This window comes from Catharus ustulatus, chromosome 3 (genome assembly GCF_009819885.2).
Source record: "Catharus ustulatus isolate bCatUst1 chromosome 3, bCatUst1.pri.v2, whole genome shotgun sequence".
In the NCBI taxonomy this organism is placed as follows: Eukaryota; Metazoa; Chordata; class Aves; order Passeriformes; family Turdidae; genus Catharus; species Catharus ustulatus.
In genome coordinates, this window is record NC_046223.1 from 98,493,711 (window position 1) to 98,514,872 (window position 21,162).

The following is a 21,162-nucleotide window of genomic DNA, read 5'->3' on the forward strand; positions in this document are numbered from 1 at the left end:
TTGGAATATAGTCATTATGTTTCAAACTGTAGTTGTATTTTTGGAAAGGGAAAACTGCTGGGTTTTGATTTCTGGGAGGCATTGCTTTGGCAGTTGTGCTAAGTTCTTGATGCCATACTACCATCTAATCAGTTCTCAGAGCTGTCAATGCTGTGTCAATATCGCGTGTAACTCTGATGTAAAATGGCACTCCACATTAAAATACATCTATATATGAGGGGAGGGGATGGGTGTCAGGCTGACCTATATTATCTAATGAAACTGACTTCCATGTAAAAATATTTCAGAACCCTAGCCTTGATCTGTTCTCCCCAGTTGTAATTTTTGTTATGTTCAAAGAGAATGTGTGCAAAAACATGCTTTATGCTGAGTTTTGTTTAGACTTGCTCAGGATGTTTGAAGGTTGGCTATACAGAATTTTAGTTATCTTTTTAAATGAAGATGTTTAAGCGTCTGGTACAATTTTCATATTGGCTTTCATGTTGGAATGAGTTGAACTCAGACAAGCCCTGCAGAAATGGGTGGGAGCTGAGCAGCACTTGTGTTTTACTAATATGTTGAATCAGGGTACTTTTAAATTAAAAAAATGAAGTAGAAAATGTTAATCCAGCTAATGCATTTCCTTCACTTTCTAGCCATTTCTCTGTGTCTCAGGCTTTGCCTTCAGTACTCCAGTAATCTCATCATACCTTATCCTCTGCTAGCCTGATTTTTTCCTCTTCATTGGAGTTGTTCTTGTGACATTTCAGTGACATTTTCCTGGCTAGAATCCATTACCTATATTCTGTCATCATTCTTGAACATTAGATTGTGGTACTGTCAACGAAGACTTCCCTGAGCCTTGCTTGGCCTGCCTTTCTTGCTTTTCCTCCTCCTTGTCATATACAGTCTTTCAGCAGCTTCTTGAGTGGGTCCTCTTTTCTTTCTCACAGTCTTTCTTTACAGAGCTGACAGTGTCTTTTGGGGCTTTAGACTTTCTAAGTTTTAAATGCTTTTCATTTTTGAGGTGCCTCACTTCTTAATTTATACTGTGATTTTTTTACACAGTTGACCGAGATCAGATGTGTTTCTCACTTCTTATCCCCCCTCTGTTGGCTTATTCTGAGCCTTAAAAGTCCACAAAGCACATATTGTCTGATTGGTCTCTTATTACAGACACCATCACTATATATTTTTTTTCTTTCAGCCAAGCCTGTAACCTGCAAGTTGTTGGTGGCTTTTATCTATTGTGGGAAAGAGAATTTGTGTCCTAGACTTTATTGTTGTTTCTTCCATGAATTCCAGGTCAAGTCTGCTTTCTCTCTCTCTCTCTTTTTTTTCCCCTTACTGTCTAGACAGCTGAAATTCCTGTGCAGACCCTCTCTTCCCATACTGATGGTGATTACTTCCTCTGCTACTTCTAATACCTATGCTGTGGTTTCCCATCCGCTAGTTCCTACAAATTCCATTGCTGATATTAATGTTGTTGCTTATGGCATGAAGTTTAAGTCCTCCTCATCCTTCAGATTCCATTTCTTTAGCTCACCTCCCATTGTTTCAGGATATTTGCATTTAAATCTCTGTCCTTGCTTTCAAGGTTTTTCTTAGTACATCCCCTTCCTCTCCCCCATTTGTCACTTTTATCACTTGTATCTTTCCTCCCACCAGTTCTGCTTTACTGGCTCTGATTGCCTGGGTTTGCCAGCAGCAGCCATGTCTGCCCTCCTCCCTCCAGCCTAACACCGCATTATCCGCTCCCACTGATCCACAGACCCACCACCATCTTCTCCTCTACAGCTTTGCTGGGCATCTGCTTTCCCTAAGTTATTTGTTGCACCTTCTTGGGGTTTTGTGAGGTTTCTGGTGCCATACTCTCCTGCCACTACTGGACTTCCTAGCATCAGTATAAAAAGTAAAATGTAATGGGTTTTGGGAATGAATGTATCATTTTAATTCTTTACTGTTAAAGTAGGTTTGTAATGTTTACCTCGCTTTTATAGAAACTCTGCCAGACTGTGTGAGGATGTCCATAATGTAAGTAGAGTCACTAGAAGTTGCTGAATGCTTTGCTAGTTAGACTTTCTTTGAGCTCTGTCATCATCAAAGGTGCGTTCCCAACAAGTTTTGCTGCTGGTTCTCTGTGAGAATCTCCAGGAAAACATGTGTGTGATTGCTGCATGTGTGATAAAAGCCACATATCAAAGGGAAGCTATACATGTGCTGCTGAACACTGTAACAAAAAATTATGCATTCAGCCTGTTTTGCAGAAACTGTGCTGGGAAAATATGGCCGTTAGTCATACAAGACCTTTATTGGAGACATGTAGTTTAATGGCAAATTCCGTGACTGAATAAGAATTGTGTATCTGCTGCTGTCTTTTGAATTAGCATTTATTGGTTTGTTTTCTGGATAAGGAAAGAGCAAATATGAATTTCTACTATAGCTAAGTTGTTAAAAATAATTGACAGATTTTCAGCTGGAAATTTCATCAAAATTGAAAACTTCAGTGGAATAGTTGAATTGTTACAAAAATTGAATTAAAATTGATTTCTGACTTCATTTGTTTCAACTTTGAAACTTTTTTTTGTCTTAATACAGCTGTCTTCAATTAATGAAGCATATTTGGAATATTATAAATTAGGTAAAACTAAATTCTTAATGACATATGAACTTTTTAAGGTGATCAATCTTTAATATTCTTCCAGAAGTATTTCAGAGAAGCAAAGTCTAAGTAAGTTGTATTATAACCTCTTACTACAGAGATGCACAGTAATGTGAACACTTAATAGTGTAATCTTGTGTATTGATGTAAAAACAGAGAGCATAGGAATCTGGTGTTCCAATGTTTCTCTTTGTAATGCCAGTAAAATTCAGAACTACAGAAGTATTCTTGTGTAAATACTTACATTCTGAAATTAATCTTCTCTGGTACACTTGGCCATTTATATCAATTGACAGTAAAAATATGGAAATAATTTAGATATTCTGTTTTAAAATGGAATGTGAAACAATAACTAAAGTGATTGAATGAAACTGAGTTTGAAAATGCTAAGCAATTTCTTAACAGTTGTAGATGCTAAAGAAAAGAGCATCATCTTTATTGTTAATTCTGTATAAATTAAAATTATTTGAAAGATGAAAACCATTTTCCCTATGTTTTCACCTCTCAGCTGATCTGGTGAATAGTAGGCAGTTAGGAGAGACTGGAGTCTAGAAGATGGAAGCATTTTTAATTATGTTGGATTGGTTTTCTCCTGTATCTGAAGTAGTCACCCAGACTTCTTAAAGTTGGACTGAAATAAGTTCTTTTAGAAATGATCTGATGAATTACATTTTAAAATGTTTCCAAATTACTGTTGTCTGTGAAATATATGCAAAAATTAAAGTATATTCTTCAATGCACTTATATTTTACATTTTCTTTTTCTTTATCAACAAAAGTATTTTCAGTTTTGCTGAAGACTGGCAGAGGAAACTTGCAGCATAGGAATCACTGTCACTATTTAGATAGTTTATTGTCATAATGAAGATGTTTTTTCTAAATTTAGGGAGCAATCTGGTATGGAAAAGTATTGTTTAGAGAAGAGAAAAATTGAATTTTAAAATACCAAATTACTCTTCTGCAAGACTTTGGAAATGCTTAGGTTAATACTTTTCATTAGTGACATTAAAAGGAAATTTTCAATTTACACCAACTGCCCAGATGGCTGGTTTGATTCACTCATTGCTTTAGGGGCATACAAATGGAAGATTGAGATCTAGGAGTAGATGAAATATGGACGAGGCTGATCACATTATCTTGATCTCAGTCTAGGCTATCTCTGCCAGAAAGGAGCAGAGACGATTCCCAGTTTAGCACTGGAGTTCTTCTGCTGAACACAGCCTCATGCCCAAGAAGAAAGCAGTGTGTGACTGAGTAATGCAGCGTTTATTTGTAAAAATTGAAAGCCTTGTTTTTCCTTAAAGGCATGTTCAGTTTTGTGTGGGTGTTCAGGTACAGTTCAGCTTTGTTTTTCAGCTATGTTAAAGTAATATTGAAAGTAGTAGAGTTATTTCAGTGCCCATTTACATTTGATCGCTGTTGCATCATTTCCTGACTCATAAAGCATAGATCCATGCATTGAATTTTCCAGGTGTATATTACAGGTACAGCAAAAAAATGAGGCCAAATGCCACTGATCTTTTACTGATAACTTTCTTCTTACTCAGAGTTTGAGTGTATTTTGTGTTGGTTTTGATTAATTTTTAAACTTAGATGAGCAGAGTGACTTTTGCATTAATAATCAGCTTTAGTTTTGTTTATTTCATTTTACATTATATTAAGATCCTTCTCAAACCCAAGGAAATATTTTCTTTTGTTAGCTGTATTTTAAGTTGGTGATCTGGCTGTCTGATCTCCTCTTCCCAGTCTGTGTTGTTTCTGGTCAGGCTGTGTATATGTAGTTGTTCTACTGTTTGGTTTGTAATCAGTGTTTGGGAAATCTTTCCAACTTCAGAGGTTGACTTTCAGGTTTGTGATTTTCTGAGTGATTTTTTAATTTTTTTTTTTAAACCTTCCCCTCTCCTACCACTAAGTTATTTAGTAGGGTTTGTGGAGTACTGGAAATTATGTTAAATTCTTCCCTGGTATGTATCTCTTCAGGTGCTGTTTGTTTTGGGATTTTTTTCCACATAAATGATGCATTTGTGGTACATGATCTAATTCGCACTTTCAGGCATGACAACCTGGACTTTATATTGCACTCAGTCCTTGATGAGATGTGATGATAGGCGGAGGAGATGCAATAAGTCAGTAGAAGGGTGAGAATTTGTTCCAAAAGGACCTACTCTTTTAACAATAGCTTGTTTACTCTTATGTTTGCACAGCTAATGTGTGTGTGTATGTGTGTGTCTATGATAGGAAACTCCCACAATTGGGAAGAGAAAATCGATAATATACCATTTTACTTACTAGAGCACAAGAAGGGCATGCAGGACGAAATGATGCTATTATTTCCCTTAACTCTTTGATGTTCAGCATTCTTCATCTTGGCCTGAATTATGAAAGTGAATGATCTAAAGAGACTAATTAATTACTTTACCACAAAGGAAGCTGAGGGAAGCAGATTACAATTTTGATCTCTGTACAAAAAGGTTTGTGTGCTAGTTGAATTAGTCCCTTGAGTACCTTATGGTTTGCAGTATGTCCAACAAAAGGGCACTTGTTTCCTTATGAAAACACGCTGTGCATACCAACCTTCCCCTGCCAGAACTCGAGGGCTATTCAAGTTGCTGCTCAGCATTTCCCACTAGCGTTAGCATTTTCACCTAGAAATATCTAAATACTGTAATGTAGCCCATGTTTTTCTTTTAAATTTCTTTTAAATAAGTAAAATAGTGAATTGTCATAACTTTAAGCTGACCAAACTAAAACATACTGTAGTAATTTATAAGTGTTGAGCATCACTATGTGTTATGCAGCATGATAAAGAGTGAAGATGGTAACAAAAGTAGGGAATACATATCAGGAGAAGGACGTACTAATGTGTATCACTTAAAAATACCAATTATTCTGTGAGTAACTAGGGAAGATGGGTTGTAGTGATCGCTCATCTTTCCTTCCGAGTTCTTAGTGGTGGCACAGGTCCCCTCCCTCCTTCTGCTCTTTCCCTCAGTATTTCTTTATATTTTTTTAATACAAAGCCCATCCCTTCTTCAGGGTAGATAGGTCCCTCCCTGCCATGTGGGCCGTGGCTGGCTCTGAACCCCTGTACCTGCTCCTCTCCTACTCTGTTTTTGCTGTGTGGCATTGATCTGCTTCTCTCTGCTTTCCCTAAGGACTGATTTTCCACAAAACATTTTCAAATCTAGTCTGTTGGAGACATTTGAATTCAAACCTACAGGCTGTTTTTGAGCAATGCTTGGGATGTATGGATGGACATCACAAGCACTCTGCTGTTATTCAAGTCTCCTTTTTCTTCAGCAGTGTATTTAAAAGGATGCTATGAATACTTGATCGGTCTTCTGCCCCAAAAAATGTATTTTAGGGATTGGATTCTTGCCAGTTTTTGTTGTTGATTGTTTTGGTTTGGGTTTTTTTTGTTTGTTTGGTGTTTTTGAGGGTTTAATGCATTTCAGTCTTTGTATTTCATTTAAACTTTGTGTTGCCCAGGTACCGTCATCCTGGGTTGCTTGAGTATAGTTGCTGCAAATAACCATGAGCAGTGACACTGTATTAATACAGCAACACAGTTGTCTCTTTTTAAAAGAAGCAAATAAATACCTCTTCTTGTCTACTATTTATTGTTAATTGCGTCTTTTGTTGGCAATGGTATTCACATTTTATTATGCTGACTCCTTAGCCCTATAATGTGCTCTTTGCGTCTCGTGGTTTTTTCACTGTGCAAATGCCTTGCACTCTCACTTCTTTGAGCTCAGCCTTGCTAGAGGCTGTATGCCTTCACACTCCATCTTTTCTCTCCTCTAGAGCATGATGTCTCCATGCACTTTCATATTTTTATTTTCCTTCCTAAGATATTTGGAGAGCTGGAAGAATTAAAATGAGTTAGTACCTTTGGAAGGTACTAACAGTGACTTGTTTGTTCTGGAGGTAGTATTGTTGGTTGTTGAAACTGATAGTTCTGCCAGCTCTGGATGTCTGAGAATTTCTCCTCTTACCATATTTCCTTCCCCTTGGAACTTTCCTAGTTCTTGTTGATTTTTTTTTTTCTGTTCTTGGGAAAAATTTGGATGAAACAGGTGATGTGTAGCTTGTACCCTGTGTCCTAGCAGAGACTACATCACGTTAGGTTTAGGGCTTTGCAGCCTCATCCACAACTTTGAGAGCTGAGAGTATGAGGGGAAAGAGGGAGAGTTCTGAACAGTCTGTGTGAGTTGTTTCCATTTAAAACATTGGCAATGTTTCTTTTAGAAGTAGAGATATAAAAAAGCTGAAAGGGATGGAAATAGTTGAATTTAATTTGAGAGAGCTACACAAGTCTTAATGTTTTCGTTTTTGGTATCCCATCTACAATCCTCCTGTAGACAGCTAACTGAATTCGGAAGTTAAATCATTTGTTGCAATCCGCAGGAAGTAATAGTCTCATTTTGAATGATAATAGGAGTTCCTGACTTTGTGTTCTACCTCAGCAAGTAAATCTGGCTATCTACAGCTCATTCTATTCCAACATAAAAATACTATTGAAGTATAGAGCAATGGTCTTCATACTCTATTCTAGAAATGTTCTATCCTTGTCCCTTGTATAATGTAAACTATTGCCTGTTAAGTAAGTGGAAACATTAGTATGTAAATATATATAAAGAAATATAAATAAGTAAATACTTTTTTTAAATTCATGGGATTTGAAGCTGATCTGTCAAAATCAAGCTGATACATCTGGGTCCCCACATGACTAGAAGTACATAACATTTCTGTGCTGGTTTTCTCACCTCTTTCTGATGCTGTTAGCAAAGTAAAGGAGGTCTTTGCAATGCATAGGTGTCAGGATAAGGAGTGATTTAGGTGTCTTGGGACATGTGCATGTGGGGTTCGTATCAACTCCTTAGCATTTAGTTAGTTGAAAAGAAAGGAGTTTATAAATCTGATTTTTGTAACAGTGGCTAATATAATCAAAATATGGACCAGAGTGAATACTGGAGATTTTGTGAAACTGCTGCTTCAAAGACACTTTCCACTTTTCTGTTTTAATTCTGGCTTTTTCCTGAAACTGGCGTTAAATATTTTTGGTCATATGTAGTTGTTCTGGTTTTGTACTCGGGACCGTTTGTATTTGGAGTCATATGCAGGAAAATAAAAGGTAACCTTTTTCTCATTAAAACACAGAATGAAGAAATGTAAAATTGCAGATTTCCTGAATTCTGTGTCCCACTTCTTTTATCTTTGGACTCTGAAGTACTCCCAGCAATGATCTTACTTGCCATGTCTTGAAGAGAGCACTGATAGTAACAGGAGGGCCTGACAATACTAACATAGCAGTTTAATTCAGAGATGGACAGAAATGCTTCCCTACTGAATAACCTTCACAGGCATCTTTAGTGCTCTAGTTTTTTTCTGAAATCTACAGTTGTGCATGTAGGGGAAGGGAATGTGGAGAAAAGTCTTTCTTTGAATTAAGGAAATGTAGAGCTTTTTGATGTGAAAGAGGAAAAAATCCTGGGACATTCCTCTCTCCCCAGCCACAGACAATGCATAAACCTTCATCTAGTACAGTATTTAGAAACTCAGTGCATATCCAAAAAATTAAGATACTACCATTAAGATAAAATCAGACTAATTGTACTAAATTTTTTTATGATGCCAGGGTGTTTCTCCCTTCATGCTATGAGGTTTTTGGTTCTGTGAGGGTTTGATTTTTCATCATTCTAAGTGTAGATTTTTATTTTAGTAGTGGTGTTCACTTAGTTTTGTGTTGAAATCATGTTTTGTCAATTTTCTTTTATAATGTGCCAAATAGAGTAAAAGCATTTGTGAGTAATCTGTGTCAGTGCTAATTGTCAAGCCAAAACTGACTATGGGCCTTTTTTATCTTTATCCTTCTTTTGAGAATAAAGACCAGTTTCTTCATGATGAAGTTTCATCTTCAGTGTCACATCTTGCAACAAAGGTAAACAACTATTCTTTGAAAATGTAACATTTATTATCATATATATTTTTCAGTCCATGTATGTTAGAAAGCTGCCAGTTTTTCCTGGACAGCTGATTAAAGAATTTATATAGTTCATTGATGATTTTATAATTACATATGATCCTTGGTCATAGGGTTCTCATTGAAGTAATATTAGTAGTGCAGGATTAGATGGAAAGCTCCTTTATTTGCTTTCATTAATGGGGAGGGGAAGGTATCCTGATTTTTCTTTTTCCTTCCGATGATGGCTATTAAAACACAAGATGAAAATAAGAAGCCACAGGAATAGCTGAAGTCTAAAGAAGCACTAGATTCTAGCTGCACTGGCAATAAAAACATGAAAGGTAGAAGAGTTTGGAGTTGTTTATTCTGTTACCAGTGTAGCTCCACTGGCTCTCTGACCACAAGAGGTTAAGGATATTATTTTGTATCTCTTTCAGGAAAGAGAAGTAGGCATGCAAGTTAAATTTTTTTTGCCTTGATATGTGTCCAAGAATCTTCTTTAATGTTTTTAAAATACATTAGTAGAAGATGAAAGAAGTGGAAATTATTATGATAAGCTTGAGCTTGTTTTGAAATTCCATAGGTATAAAGAAAATTATTTTAAAATAGGTTCATTAGTGTAATAGGATACTTTACATTAATATGTATAAACTGAACATCTGTCTCTGTTACTTCTTTTTGTTCTACTTCAGATGCAGCATGATTTTCCTTGAAAATAGAACTCAGATTGTACTATACCTTTTTCTACCCTTTTGAAGAAATTTATTATATTTTATGAAAACATAAATTACCATATATTTTAGATCAGATGATAAACGTTTAGGGAGACAATCTTAAATCTATTTTCTATTGAAATAGTTTTTTGCCTCTTTCTTAGTCATTCAGGAAGGCTTGCCAAGTGTGTGTTCTGACTTAAAAAACCAGAAATGTCACCAGGTAAACTGTTGAACTGCAGTATTTTTGTCTTTTAAAGTAAAACCCTTTTGTCTTAAAAATGTATTCTCAAAAAAGCACCTTATCCTTCCCACCTTCTCTTTCTAGAAGCAATTCTTCATTTTATTTGGTTGTTTTTTGTCTTAGAAGCTGTCGGTACAGTGATATTCCAGAAGTTCTAAAATTTTAATATGTTAATAAAAGGCTGATGAATTGCATGTGTGGCCTTTCCAGTACACACATGCTGTGAATAAAACAGTGTCCATGTTGAAACAATATGGTGAAGAGTAACAAAGTTCTTAAAGAAGTAGGTAGTGGATGAATAGTGTGTGTACCCCTTGGGGAGACAGCCTTCATGGTCTTTAAAGACTGACTTTTAATGCAGTGTTGATGCCCATTTCCAGAGGAAAGCCTTTGACCTGGGTTTGGAGGTCTAAAAATGGGAACTAGTCCTAAAGGCTGCAGGTGGAGCTTGGAAAGTGGTCTTAGATCCTACTCTTGCAGGAAGCTGCCTACTGAGCACTGAGGGCAGGCTGGTTGCAGTGCTGAACTTTTCTAGTTCCCTCATCACAGTTCTCTTGGAAGGCAGGTACAGATGTTTAAAAAGCCACCTCGTGACATCTCAAAGTGAGGAGCCATTAATAGCTGCAGTGGTGCTCTAAAAGATGCAGAAATCTGGATCTTGTGTTCACACTCTGCCTGGACATGTGAATTAGAGAGTAAGTCTTATAAGGAGTGACTGAGGGAGCTGGGGTTGTTTAACTTGGAGAAAAGGAGGCTCAGGGGAGACCTTTACAACTACTTGAAGGGAGGTTGTAGCCTCTTCACCCAGTTGTAGCCAGCAACAGGACAAGAGGAAATGGTCTCAAACTGCACCAGGGGAGATCAAGAGGAATTTCTTCACTAAACATGTGGTTAAGCGTTGGAATGGGCTGGCCAGAGAAGTGTTGAGTCACCATTTTTGGAGGTGTTCAAGGAACAGCTGAATGTGGCACTCAGTGTCATGGTCTGGTTAAGCTCCTGGTGTTCAGTCACAGGTTGGACTTGATCATCTCAGAAGTCTTTTCCAGCCTAAAGGATTTCTATGATTTTGGCCCCAGTCTTTGGGAGTCTCACTGCCATGTTCAGCTTCGAATTAAAAGCACATCATCTGCAGTTGTTTTTAGGCCAGATTTTGGAAAGGGATGAAGTTTTGAGAAACAAAGTAGATCAAGAACCTTAATACACACAAATCCATGGAACCTGATGAGATACATCTGTAGGTCCTGAGGGAGCTGGTGGAAGAAGTGGCTAAGACACTATTCAGCATACTTGAGAAATTATGGCAATCTGGTGGAGTTCTGACTGACAGGAAAATGGAAAACATGACCCGCATTTTCAAAAAGAAAGATAAAGAACAGGAGGAGAACAGGGAACTGCAGACCGGTCAGTCTCATTGCTGTGCTAGGCAGTGTCATGAAGCCAATCCTCTTGGAAACTCTACTAAGGCTAATGAAAAAGGAGGGAATTGGTGGCAGCCAACATGGCTTCACTAAGGGCAAATATGCCTGACAAATTTAACAGTGTTGCAGCATTGGTAAATGAGGGAAGAGCCACTAATGTCATTTATGTGGACTTGTGTGAAGAATTTGCAGGATATCTGTGTTCTTTAAACTGGAGAGACATGGATTTGACAGATGGATCATTCAGTAGATAAGAAATTGGCTGTATGGTCACATGCAAAGAATGAGGATCAGTGCATTGATGTCTGAGAGGAGGCTGGTGACAGGTGGCTGAGAGATACGCGTTGGGACCAGACCTGTTTACCATCACTGCTGGGGACATGGACAGGGGGATTGAGTGCACCTCTGCAAGCTGACAGGACAGAGGTGGGGCTGTGTGAACCTCATGAAACTCAGCAAGGCCAAGTGCTAGCTCCTTCAGCTGTGTTGTGCAGTCCCAAGCAGGTACAGGACGGGTGGAGAAGGATTGAGAACAGCCCTGCTGAGAAGGATTCGAGGGTGTTGGTGCACAACAAGAACCATTGGTCTGCACATCACACTAGCTGACTTGAGAAAATACCCAGCACCACCGATGCTTTAATGTCTGTAAGACAAATTTGGAGGGAGTTAGTTTTTGAATTTCAGTTACCTGTTTTCTTGCTTGTTTTGAAGAGGTTTCCTGTTGTGTGGGAAGAATGCTTCTTTAATTAAAGCTGATTGGTGTTTTTTTAACTGTTAAACACCTAGTTGTAACTTGATTGAATTATAAGGTACTTACACAGAAAATTCTATCTCTAGCTTTTTATTCCAGCTTCATTTTTTTAGGGGAGGAGTGAGGGAAACTGTGGAAAAACAATTATTTCTTCTCAGTTAACATCAAGAGGAAAATCCGTTCTTTTTGTTTATATTTATAAAAAATTTCTGCAAGTGTTTTGTGAAGTGCCTCTACTTAGCTGGAGAGCTTTGATTCACCAGTTGTCAATCCTCTGTGAAAATACTTGTGAAGGTCTGCTGAAACATGGTCCAAACATAAATTTATGGAAATCTAATTTCATACATGCTGAGCAGTGACTTTTTAGGGATTAGCTGCTTAACTGCACAATGGTGTTGAAAGTGCTGGTTCTCACTGCAGGTGTACAGCAAGAATGCCCTGTAATTGCTCATTTTGCTTGCTAAGACTCTGTCATGTGGCTTGTTCTAGCCTGCAGAGAGTGATTTCTGTGCTCCAGAGCCCTGCTGGCCTGGCAATTGGGAAGTAGAAGAGTCTAACAGGAATATACTGAAATACCAGTACCCACTCCTAATGCAGTCAGGGTAAAGCTCAAACATACTTGAATCTCTTGCTTTGTAAACTGCTTGTCTTGTACCTCAAACTCTGTGACCCAAATCTTGTAATTATTCTTCGACTTGATTGAATTCTGTGCTTTTTTATCTCTCCCATTATAAGATGTTAATCTGTATTAACTACATCCATCTGATGCACAAGTTCAGCTGTTTTCTGTTAAATTTATACCATATTCCATTTTAGAATATATTAATCTGTATCTGCATACTTCTTTTGAGTGCGATAAACTTCTGAAATTTGCTTTTAGAACTGAACTACTTTAGTTTATACCCAACTGTTAGTATTCCTGCTTTGTTGCCTTTTACTCTAATAGTTAATGAACCTTCTTGCCCTCTAGCACAGCTCTAATTATCAACTATTTACCTTTGACAGTAAAATTAACTGAAAAGTCTTCATAGTGATGCTTTACTGTTTCCCTATAGACTCTTTGCTTGTTCATTTATTAGCTTTTGCCTGTTTACCTATTTTGGGAAGATAGGAGTCATGTAAACATTAGAGTTCGTTGATGTAGTGAAAAATGGTGTCCTTAAAGTAGTTTCTGGTAATAATACCTATCATTTTTGTGGGAGACTTCCAATTTAAGGGGTCCTGACCCATTCTGGGAATTTTATAAAGTTAATTATCAGTAGAAATTTGTGTTTTATTTAAAGAAAGAAAAATTGCAGTCCACATGTACAATTTGAATACAGTTAATTCACTTAAATTGGCAGATAACAGCTGAAGTCTTACTATAAATGTTGAGATTAGAGTGAAACTTAGGGGTTTAGGGGGAGCCATATTGCATGTACAAAGCTCTGATTATAGAAGAAAGCAATTTTCTGAGGGTGCTTCGGATGTTATAGTAGTTGCTACTACAGAAAAGGTGCTGTTGTCCCTAAATTCCTTGTGCTTTATCTTTAATTAATTGATTCTTAGCACTAACCTAAAAGAATGCAAAAAATGAGAGAGTTAGATTTCTGCCAGCTTAAGTAGTTGAACCAGTTTTCCCCAGCATCAGAGAGGTACCAAACCATAGCATAAGGAAGGCAGTATCAGTGAGTAGGCAGTGGTCTGGGCTGACCCTTTTCAGCAGCAGGATCTGATAAACCAGAGCTGCCACCTTGTGATCCCCTCTCTCTGGGGATCTGTCTGACAGATGGGCACCGATACTGAAGTGCTGGCAAAGCAGCGGGGAGAGGAGCGAGCAGGAGAAATGGCAGACAGCTTGACCGGGATACACACCACATCCTTTGCATGATGTTCTGGGAGGGACTGCTTGTTCTCCCAGTTTCAGAAGATACACTAATTAAATGGCAGCTTTCTCATGGTGGAAAAAAACCCAACTTCATAAGCTTGAGGGAGCTAAAGGAAAAGAATCTGTGCTCTGGGCTTGAGCTCTTAAGATACCAGTTGGAACAGACCATGATGGCTTTTCAGTAGTTTGCCAGTTTATGGATTAATATGTATGTTTAATTTCACTTTTTACTGATTCTTTTAGCAGATTACACAGGGCATTGCTGCACAGGTTTCACAACCTAAAGTGAAAGATACAGAAAAAAGTTTATTAATTACTGTTCTGATAGGTGTACTCTTTGCTGTCATAGTCAAACTGCTATGAGAGCAGTCTGTATTTCTACTTCAGAGAATACTTGAAATGGCATCTTGAGAAGTTTCTGCTTGGTTTCTCACTGATATTTTTGAAAAATAGTAGACTGCAGCATCCAGTGTGGTTCTCTAACTCTAACATCTGATGTTTCATTTGTAGTCAGTAATAGTGCTCTCTTCCTTAATAGTGGTCTCTTTTTTTTAGCTGCCCCATGAGCATTTCATTGAATTTTTTTTAACCTAGTTTTGAGTGTACACTGGTTCTATCAGTCTGCTGTGATTTTCAAAGATCACCTACTCCAAGCTCAAGCCCAACCCATCAGGCAGAGGAAGAACCGAAGGTGGCAGGAGGCATGAACGTGATATTCCTGAAAAATCTCAAGCATTAAAGGAAGGCATAGCAGAGGTGGAAGCAGGAGTGACCTGAGGGGGAGTATAGATACATTCTTTGAGTATGCAGGGATGGGATTAGGAAGGATTAAACCCACCTTGAGTGAAATCTGGTGAGCAACAAGAAAGGTTTCTGCTTGTACACCAGCAGCAGAAAGAGTGTGAAGAAGGAGCCTGACTCTTGACAGGGTGCTCAGTGAATGGGCAAAAAGCAAGGGGCACAAACTGATATAGAAGAAATAGAATTTAAAAATAAGAAAAATGAGTTTCCCTGTGAGGGTGGTCAAGCCCTGGAACAGGTTTCTGTAGAGGTTGTGGATTCTCCAGCTGTGGACATACTCAAAACTGTCCATGGCTGTCCGTGATGCTTAGCAATCTGCTGAGGGTGACCCTGCTTTGAGCGGTGGGGTTGGACTAGATGTCTCCAGAGGTCATTTCCGGCTGTATAGGCTGTCTCATTCTGTGAATTCTGGATGTTGAATTATTTCTTTTTCCAATGACACAGGGAAAAGTAGTTTAAAGATTTGAGAATATAATCAGGTCAGTTACATTTTTAAACCTAGAAAATTTTAGGAGTAGTACTTCTGTGTAGAGAATTACATCATAAAAATGAAATACAGAGCTTCTGCTGATGGCTTGATGCTTTGACCATATCAGTACTGTGTTTTCATACTTTGCATAACTTTAATAGTTTTACATAAACAAGTCTCCAGTGTGCTGAGGAGTCAGCTTACTGAAGTGTCATCTTTACTTACTGACGTTCCTTTGCCATCAATTGCGAGGAAGCTAATTGTACTGGGATATGGGTCTTTCTCCAGGTGCTCTGTAAGATTGTAAGTGATTCCTAGCTGATTCGGATTCTGGCAATCTGTGACTGTGGCAACAGGCGATGGTGTTCAGGGAGAATATGGTTGATGTCTAGGGCCTCTTGCCCTAACATCAAGAATCATTGTTTTGAGTTATTAGAGGGTGCACCCCTTTAAATAGGAGGTATTCATTTGTGGATCTCTTGTCTGAATTTGTCTAATTCTTCTTGTGGTGGTTCCCAGCACTTTTTGGCTATACAGCTGCTGCATGTCAAATGATGGTTCCAGGAAATGGTAACTCAAAGATCTCCTTCCGGAGCTGTACCTATCAGCCAATACAGTTATAGCTGTTCCAGTTGCGCTTGGCAGTTGGTTAAAAGTCTTTAAAAAACTCTGAAAAGAAACCTGGAAATGCAGCAGGCTGTTCTGAGGAATTTTTTTACTATGTGTCAGCTGCATGATCACAGTAGTAAAAAAAGAAGATTGTTGTCTTTAAAACAGTTCAGTAGTTACAAAAAACCTTCTTAATTTGTATGTGTGTATGTATTTGACCTCGTCCTTCGCTAAGGTTTAAATTCTGGAGTGTGCTAGCACTGAGAAGACAATCAAGGAGATCTGTTTACTCCTGGTCGCTGGAGTGAAAAGATGTTTCAGGAGATCAGTTCCAGTGCAGGCAGGTGTAGAGAAGGAGGCTTAGGCATGGTAGGCAGAGGTTCTGGTTTTACTCTTGCACTTCCTGATTTTTCAGCCTAGTCTGTTTAATATGTAGTAGGCTTTGTACAATGAGTTATATATTTATATGTTAAATGTTTAGTGTATATTTCTCCGAAGGACTAGTTGAGAGAAGAATAAATTGGTTGCAATCTGGTTATTAGTCTTTTGTGTACCTACCAAATGCCATGGACATAAAGTATGGAAGGAATGGTACAATGTGTACATAGATAGTGACTTACACGTAGAAAGAGTGCAGAGCTTGTAAAGGTTTATCTGAAGACTTGCACATTCTAGCTACTTGTCAATGAATAAAATTTTTTTCATTATTGTTCTTGAAGATATCTGTGAATTGGAATTTTAAAAAAATCTAAAGTTAAAAAGTATGGAAAGCTTCTGGCTAGATATAAGTACCTTTTTTTGTTGTTTGGAGGATTGCTTGGGTATCCAGACAGTGCAACAAATGTTGGGATTGCATTGGCAAAGTATGTATGATCTTCTAGATTAAAGAATATGTATGTACAGGTATATCCTTTTTTCTTACATTGAATGTGTTTTTATAAATGCTTCTCTCCAAGCATTTCATAAATTTTGTTCTTTAAAGGTGCATATAATTTCAGTTAAGCCTGTTTGTGTTTTAAATTGCTATCTGAAAAGTAGTAACAAGATGGTTCTATTTTTTTATAATCAGCAAATTCATTAGGTGGAAATGACTTGATGGAACATCATTTTTGAAAGAAGACAGCTTATCTATGAATTGCATCATCCAGTTTAAAGGGAAAAAGAGTTTTTAAGTGCAGCCTGTGGTTTTTCCTGTGGTAGCAAAGGTTCTTAAAAAGGCCTGGATTCCCTTCTTACTGTGATGCGTGAAAATGGAGCCCAGCTGTATTCAATGACAACCCAAAACCACCAAGGATTTGCGTTGTTTGCTCAGCGAGGAAGAGCCCTTGCTGCAGTCAGTGTGCAGTCACTCACTGCCAGCAGCTCCACATGCAGGAGACAGCAATTGCAGCCAGTCAGCCCCAGTGCCAGCAGTGGCAGTCCCACCTCCCACTCTGTGCTTGTAAGTCTGCCACTCACAGTGATGGGCATTTACTTCTCTGTGCAGGTTCAAGGTGCAAGTTTCCGGGGTTGGAAGGAAGTGACATCCATGTTCAATAAAGATGATGAGCAGCAATTGCTAGCAGGATGCAAGTCTCCAAAATCCAAAGGGTGAGTAAAACCATTGGGTCTATCTGCTATTAAAATACACTCGCTGGAACAGAAAATAGGTGTGCAGAGTAATGGATAGGAGCTGGATGGTGAGAAACAGCAGTGTCCAACTGATGGAAGTCAGATTGACACACAAAGGTTTATGGGCAAAGCTATATATACATTAAGATTGCAGTGAATGAGCCCTGCTGTATTAGGAAAGGACAGATGATGTTTTTAACATTTTTAGGTTTTCCAGGAAGAAAAAGGAATTTAGCTGTATAGTCATTTTTTTGCTGTAGAAAAGTAGTAAAGGTTTGTGAGTAAAAGGGTCATTCTCACACTTTCACATTAATTATGGTTGAGTTTTCAAATGCCCTTTTTTACATGCCTTACTCTCTCTTTTGAAGTCTCATTGTACCTAGGAAGGTTAAGTGGACTAGCTGTTCTAGGATCTGCAAGTGTTCCCTTTTGGCAGAGGTGTGTGGTGGTATGATGAGAGCAGCTCCCTGGACAGAACGTGCTTCCAGGACAGACCATCTTCCTGTTACAAGTGTCTGTAGGCTTTCCCTACATGTGCTACCTCACTACCTTGTTTGCAAACCAAATATACCACATAGCAGCAGATCTGTTCCTGACAAATACTAGCTGTGATAAGACTTGCTGTAGCAGGCTTTGTCTCCAGTTTGCTTTGACATAAATGTGTGTCATAGTGCAAGTGTATATATATGCATGTAGGGGGTGTATGTATATAAATAAACAATTTAGAATATAAATCCATGTATTTTATTTCCATTGGAGCCTGTTTTATAAAACTTCTCAAAAGTTCCCAGCTACTATCCCTTTGCAATTTTATGGGTGTAATTAAGATGCTAGGCTCCTGTAATAATGCTTTGCAATTGATGCTGAATATAAGAATTAAGTAATACAGCAAAGAGAGCAGAAGTATGGTCACAGAGTTACCACCTATTTAGAAACCTTTTTTGGTATTACTATGAGAACTGCCTGTTTTTAAAGTTTGGGATAGTTTTTAAAGTTTGGGATACTTTTCTTGAACTATAGACCACATTTTTTACCTTGCTTTTAAAGACACATACAAGTTTTAAGTGTGCTGTTTACGAAATACAGGAAAAGTGTTTAGAGTCTGTGGCTGGTTTTAGGAAGATGAAAATTCTGAGGAATCATAAATTCAAAATCCAGTAAAGGAAAAGTGATTTTTAAGAGTATTAGTTGAGTTCTTCTATTTAAATATGACAGAGCTAAGCTTTCATTAACGGAACAAAGCTTTTTTTAATACAAATGTGTTAAAGAGATTCAATGGTGAGTTTAGTTGTTGCTAAGGAATTGATATGCTACTACACATAATGTTTTCAATTTGTTTTTAGCTCATTAATCCCTAAAGGTTGTGTCTTTCACCCCTGGTGCTCAACCTTTCCTTGTGGCCCATTATTTGATTATGTGCATAATCCTGCATGTAAAGTTATGCATAAATGTTTGAATTCTGTAATTTAAATATGTCATGCTGCAGAATTATTCAGGTTTAATGTTGTTAATGGGATAAGAAAAATAATAATATGAGTAGCCTTTCAAATGTCTGAGAGAGAAGTTACAGTTATTTTTTGGGTTTGAGAGGGGCATTTTAAGAGTTCATACCAGAAATACAAAAGAGCTGTTTTCACTTTATTGTGTGGATCTTTATGAAAATATTAATAAAAAGCCTGGTCTGTTTAAAGTGCTAATACTGTGTACATCAACTATTTTAGGGTATAAGGTTTAACTGGCAAGGTGGTAACAGGTATATGAAACTGAGTAACATAGTGATTGTTAATCTGGTGGCAGAACATTTTCATATTCCTTCTACTATCATACCCCTCGTTAGTTTTTTTAATTTGTTTTTGTTTGTTTGTTTTTCTTGGTTGAAGTCATAAATTGTTCAAATGCATCCTAAAATACTTCATACATTTCCAAAGGCTGCTCTGTGGAATTCATCCTGCAGGAATGGGGTGGGGATGGTGCTGTGTCAATTCTCTTATAATAGAAAATGACCATACTCAATCCTCTTCTGATTTATCACTGCAAGATTCTGCTGTGTTTAGATTTATGTGAGGGTGTTTTTCCTGAAGCTGACAGCAATGGATGTGCTGCCTCAGGCTGACAATGATTAGTACTCTTTACTGTAAAACATAATTTGAGATTTTTATTGAGTGTTTATTAATAACTACTACATACATTGTTAAATGAAGGAATTAATCACTACATCATTGTTGTTTTCTAGAACAAACCTAAAATTAAAGGAAGAGATGAAGTCTGAAAAGAAGCCAGGCTTTTGGGACAGTTTGGTGATAAAGCAGAATGTTCCATCTAGGAAACCAGATGAGATTGAGGGATGGGAACCACCACAGATTACCACTGCTGACTCTACCAGTGATGCAGCAGCTCCTTTAAGTGACTATACAGCCTGGTCAGGCTGGGAAGATGAAACCAAAGGCTCCACAAAATATACAAACCTGGCCAGCTCAGGAAACAGTTCCAGGTGGAGTATCAAATCAGCTGGAAAGCTGGTTAGTATTAGACGTCAAAGCAAAGGTAACCTTACTGACAACTGGGAAGAACTAGAATGATACTGGTAATGTGAAATACTTCATACGTAAGAAGAGAACAGTTCCATGATTTACTCACATGTTTAAACCAAAATCAAATCTGCTCAATATTGCACCTTTATACAGTACTTTGTTTTAATTGAGATTGTTACAAATTTTTGCTCACCTGATAGTAAATTTTCTTATTGCATTGTTAATAGCTATGTTTTCCACACTGAAAAAAAAGTAGAGAATCTATTTTGTGCCTATATTTCACATTCAGACTGCAGTATGTCAGATAGTTGGTTTTACCAAAAAAAATGTAATTCCTTAGTGAATGTATACACTGGTTGTAAATTTGACTGCCTTATGAAGGAACTTCCCCTAGCTTGAGGTCCTGCTTGTTTTCTGGTATTTGAGGGCCATTCAAAGTTTCATATTGATGCTGCCCCTTTTTAACTAAGCATACCAGTCTGCTGCTTGCAGGGAGAGTGCTTGTACTTGGTATTGTTTTCCAAATCTTCAGCCCAGCATATGCTTCAGCTTGTGCATACAAGATGCTTGTTGTCACATTGTGCTGTACTCTGTGTGACATGGGGAAATACTATTCTGATGTAATTCCTTCCATTACAGGATTGTCACCAACAGTCAGGTCAAATGGGGCTTCCAGAGCTGGAGTCTTTTTGTGTTTTGGATATTTTTTCTCCTGTGGGGTTTTTTTTTTTTTTTTTGTCTTTTGTTTTATTTTGGTTTTATTTGGTTGTTTTGGGTTTTTTTTATATTGAACTTTTTTGACAAAGCTAAGCTTTTCAGTTTTTAAGAGACATGTTATGCCAAAAATAGAAATCATTGAAAATTTGGAAAACAGCATTGAGTAAAGTGTAAAATGATCTTGATATTCTGGAGGAATATTGAATCTGGATATTGGAATAAGTTGCTTTTTATGGAAGGGCATAGGTTTTCATTTTTTTTCAGTAGTTGATCCTTTGAACAACTTTTTTGGTTTTGACTGTGTTTTTCCTTCCTTCCCCTGGCATAAGCAATGATCGAGTTATATTCTGGCATTTTCAGGGTAGCTGAGTAACTGAGCCATTGCAAGTATGTGCATGCACACAACTTCTGAAGCATTTTTGTTGAAAAGTTCCATCCTATGAGCTACTGATGCTTTGATTTTTTTTGGTAAAAGAAGGTGAAATGTTAAACTTGAGATTTGAAATGTATATATGACTAATAAAAGTGCCTCTTTTTAGCATATTGTCTCTCACTAGTGGTGCAGCTGATGTCAGATCCAAAGTTAGTTTCTGTTTTGTTTATATGACCCACACAAGGACTACTTTAACATTCATGAATAAAAATCAAACCAAAAGTTTCGTAGGCCTTTTCTCTCCTGATTGTTAGACTGGTGGAACAGAACTTTGACTGTCTAGCAACATGGCCAATGCAGTTGGAAGATGAAGCTAGCATGAAAATCGGCATTTTTACAAGAAAGTGTAGACCTTTATATAACAGATGTCTTGTAAACATGTTTTTGCAAGAA

The 21,162-nt window shown here is 37.6% G+C and overlaps 1 protein-coding gene across 2 annotated transcripts in view; it reads left to right on the forward strand.

Moving 5' to 3' along the window:
- Positions 1 to 20,376, forward strand: part of LOC116994264 (testis development related protein) — a 24,055-nt gene extending 3,679 nt beyond the window's left edge. The window contains exons 2-4 of one of the 2 annotated variants that reach the window (XM_033055821.1): positions 8,522 to 8,581; positions 16,964 to 17,067; positions 19,322 to 20,376. In XM_033055821.1, coding sequence (XP_032911712.1) covers positions 8,522 to 8,581; positions 16,964 to 17,067; positions 19,322 to 19,667 — 510 coding nt within the window. In that variant the 3' untranslated portion in view covers positions 19,668 to 20,376. The remainder of the gene's footprint in view (positions 1 to 8,521; positions 8,582 to 16,963; positions 17,068 to 19,321) is intronic. The other variant, XM_033055822.1, reaches the window with a different exon arrangement.
- Positions 20,377 to 21,162: the final 786 nt, after the last annotated feature.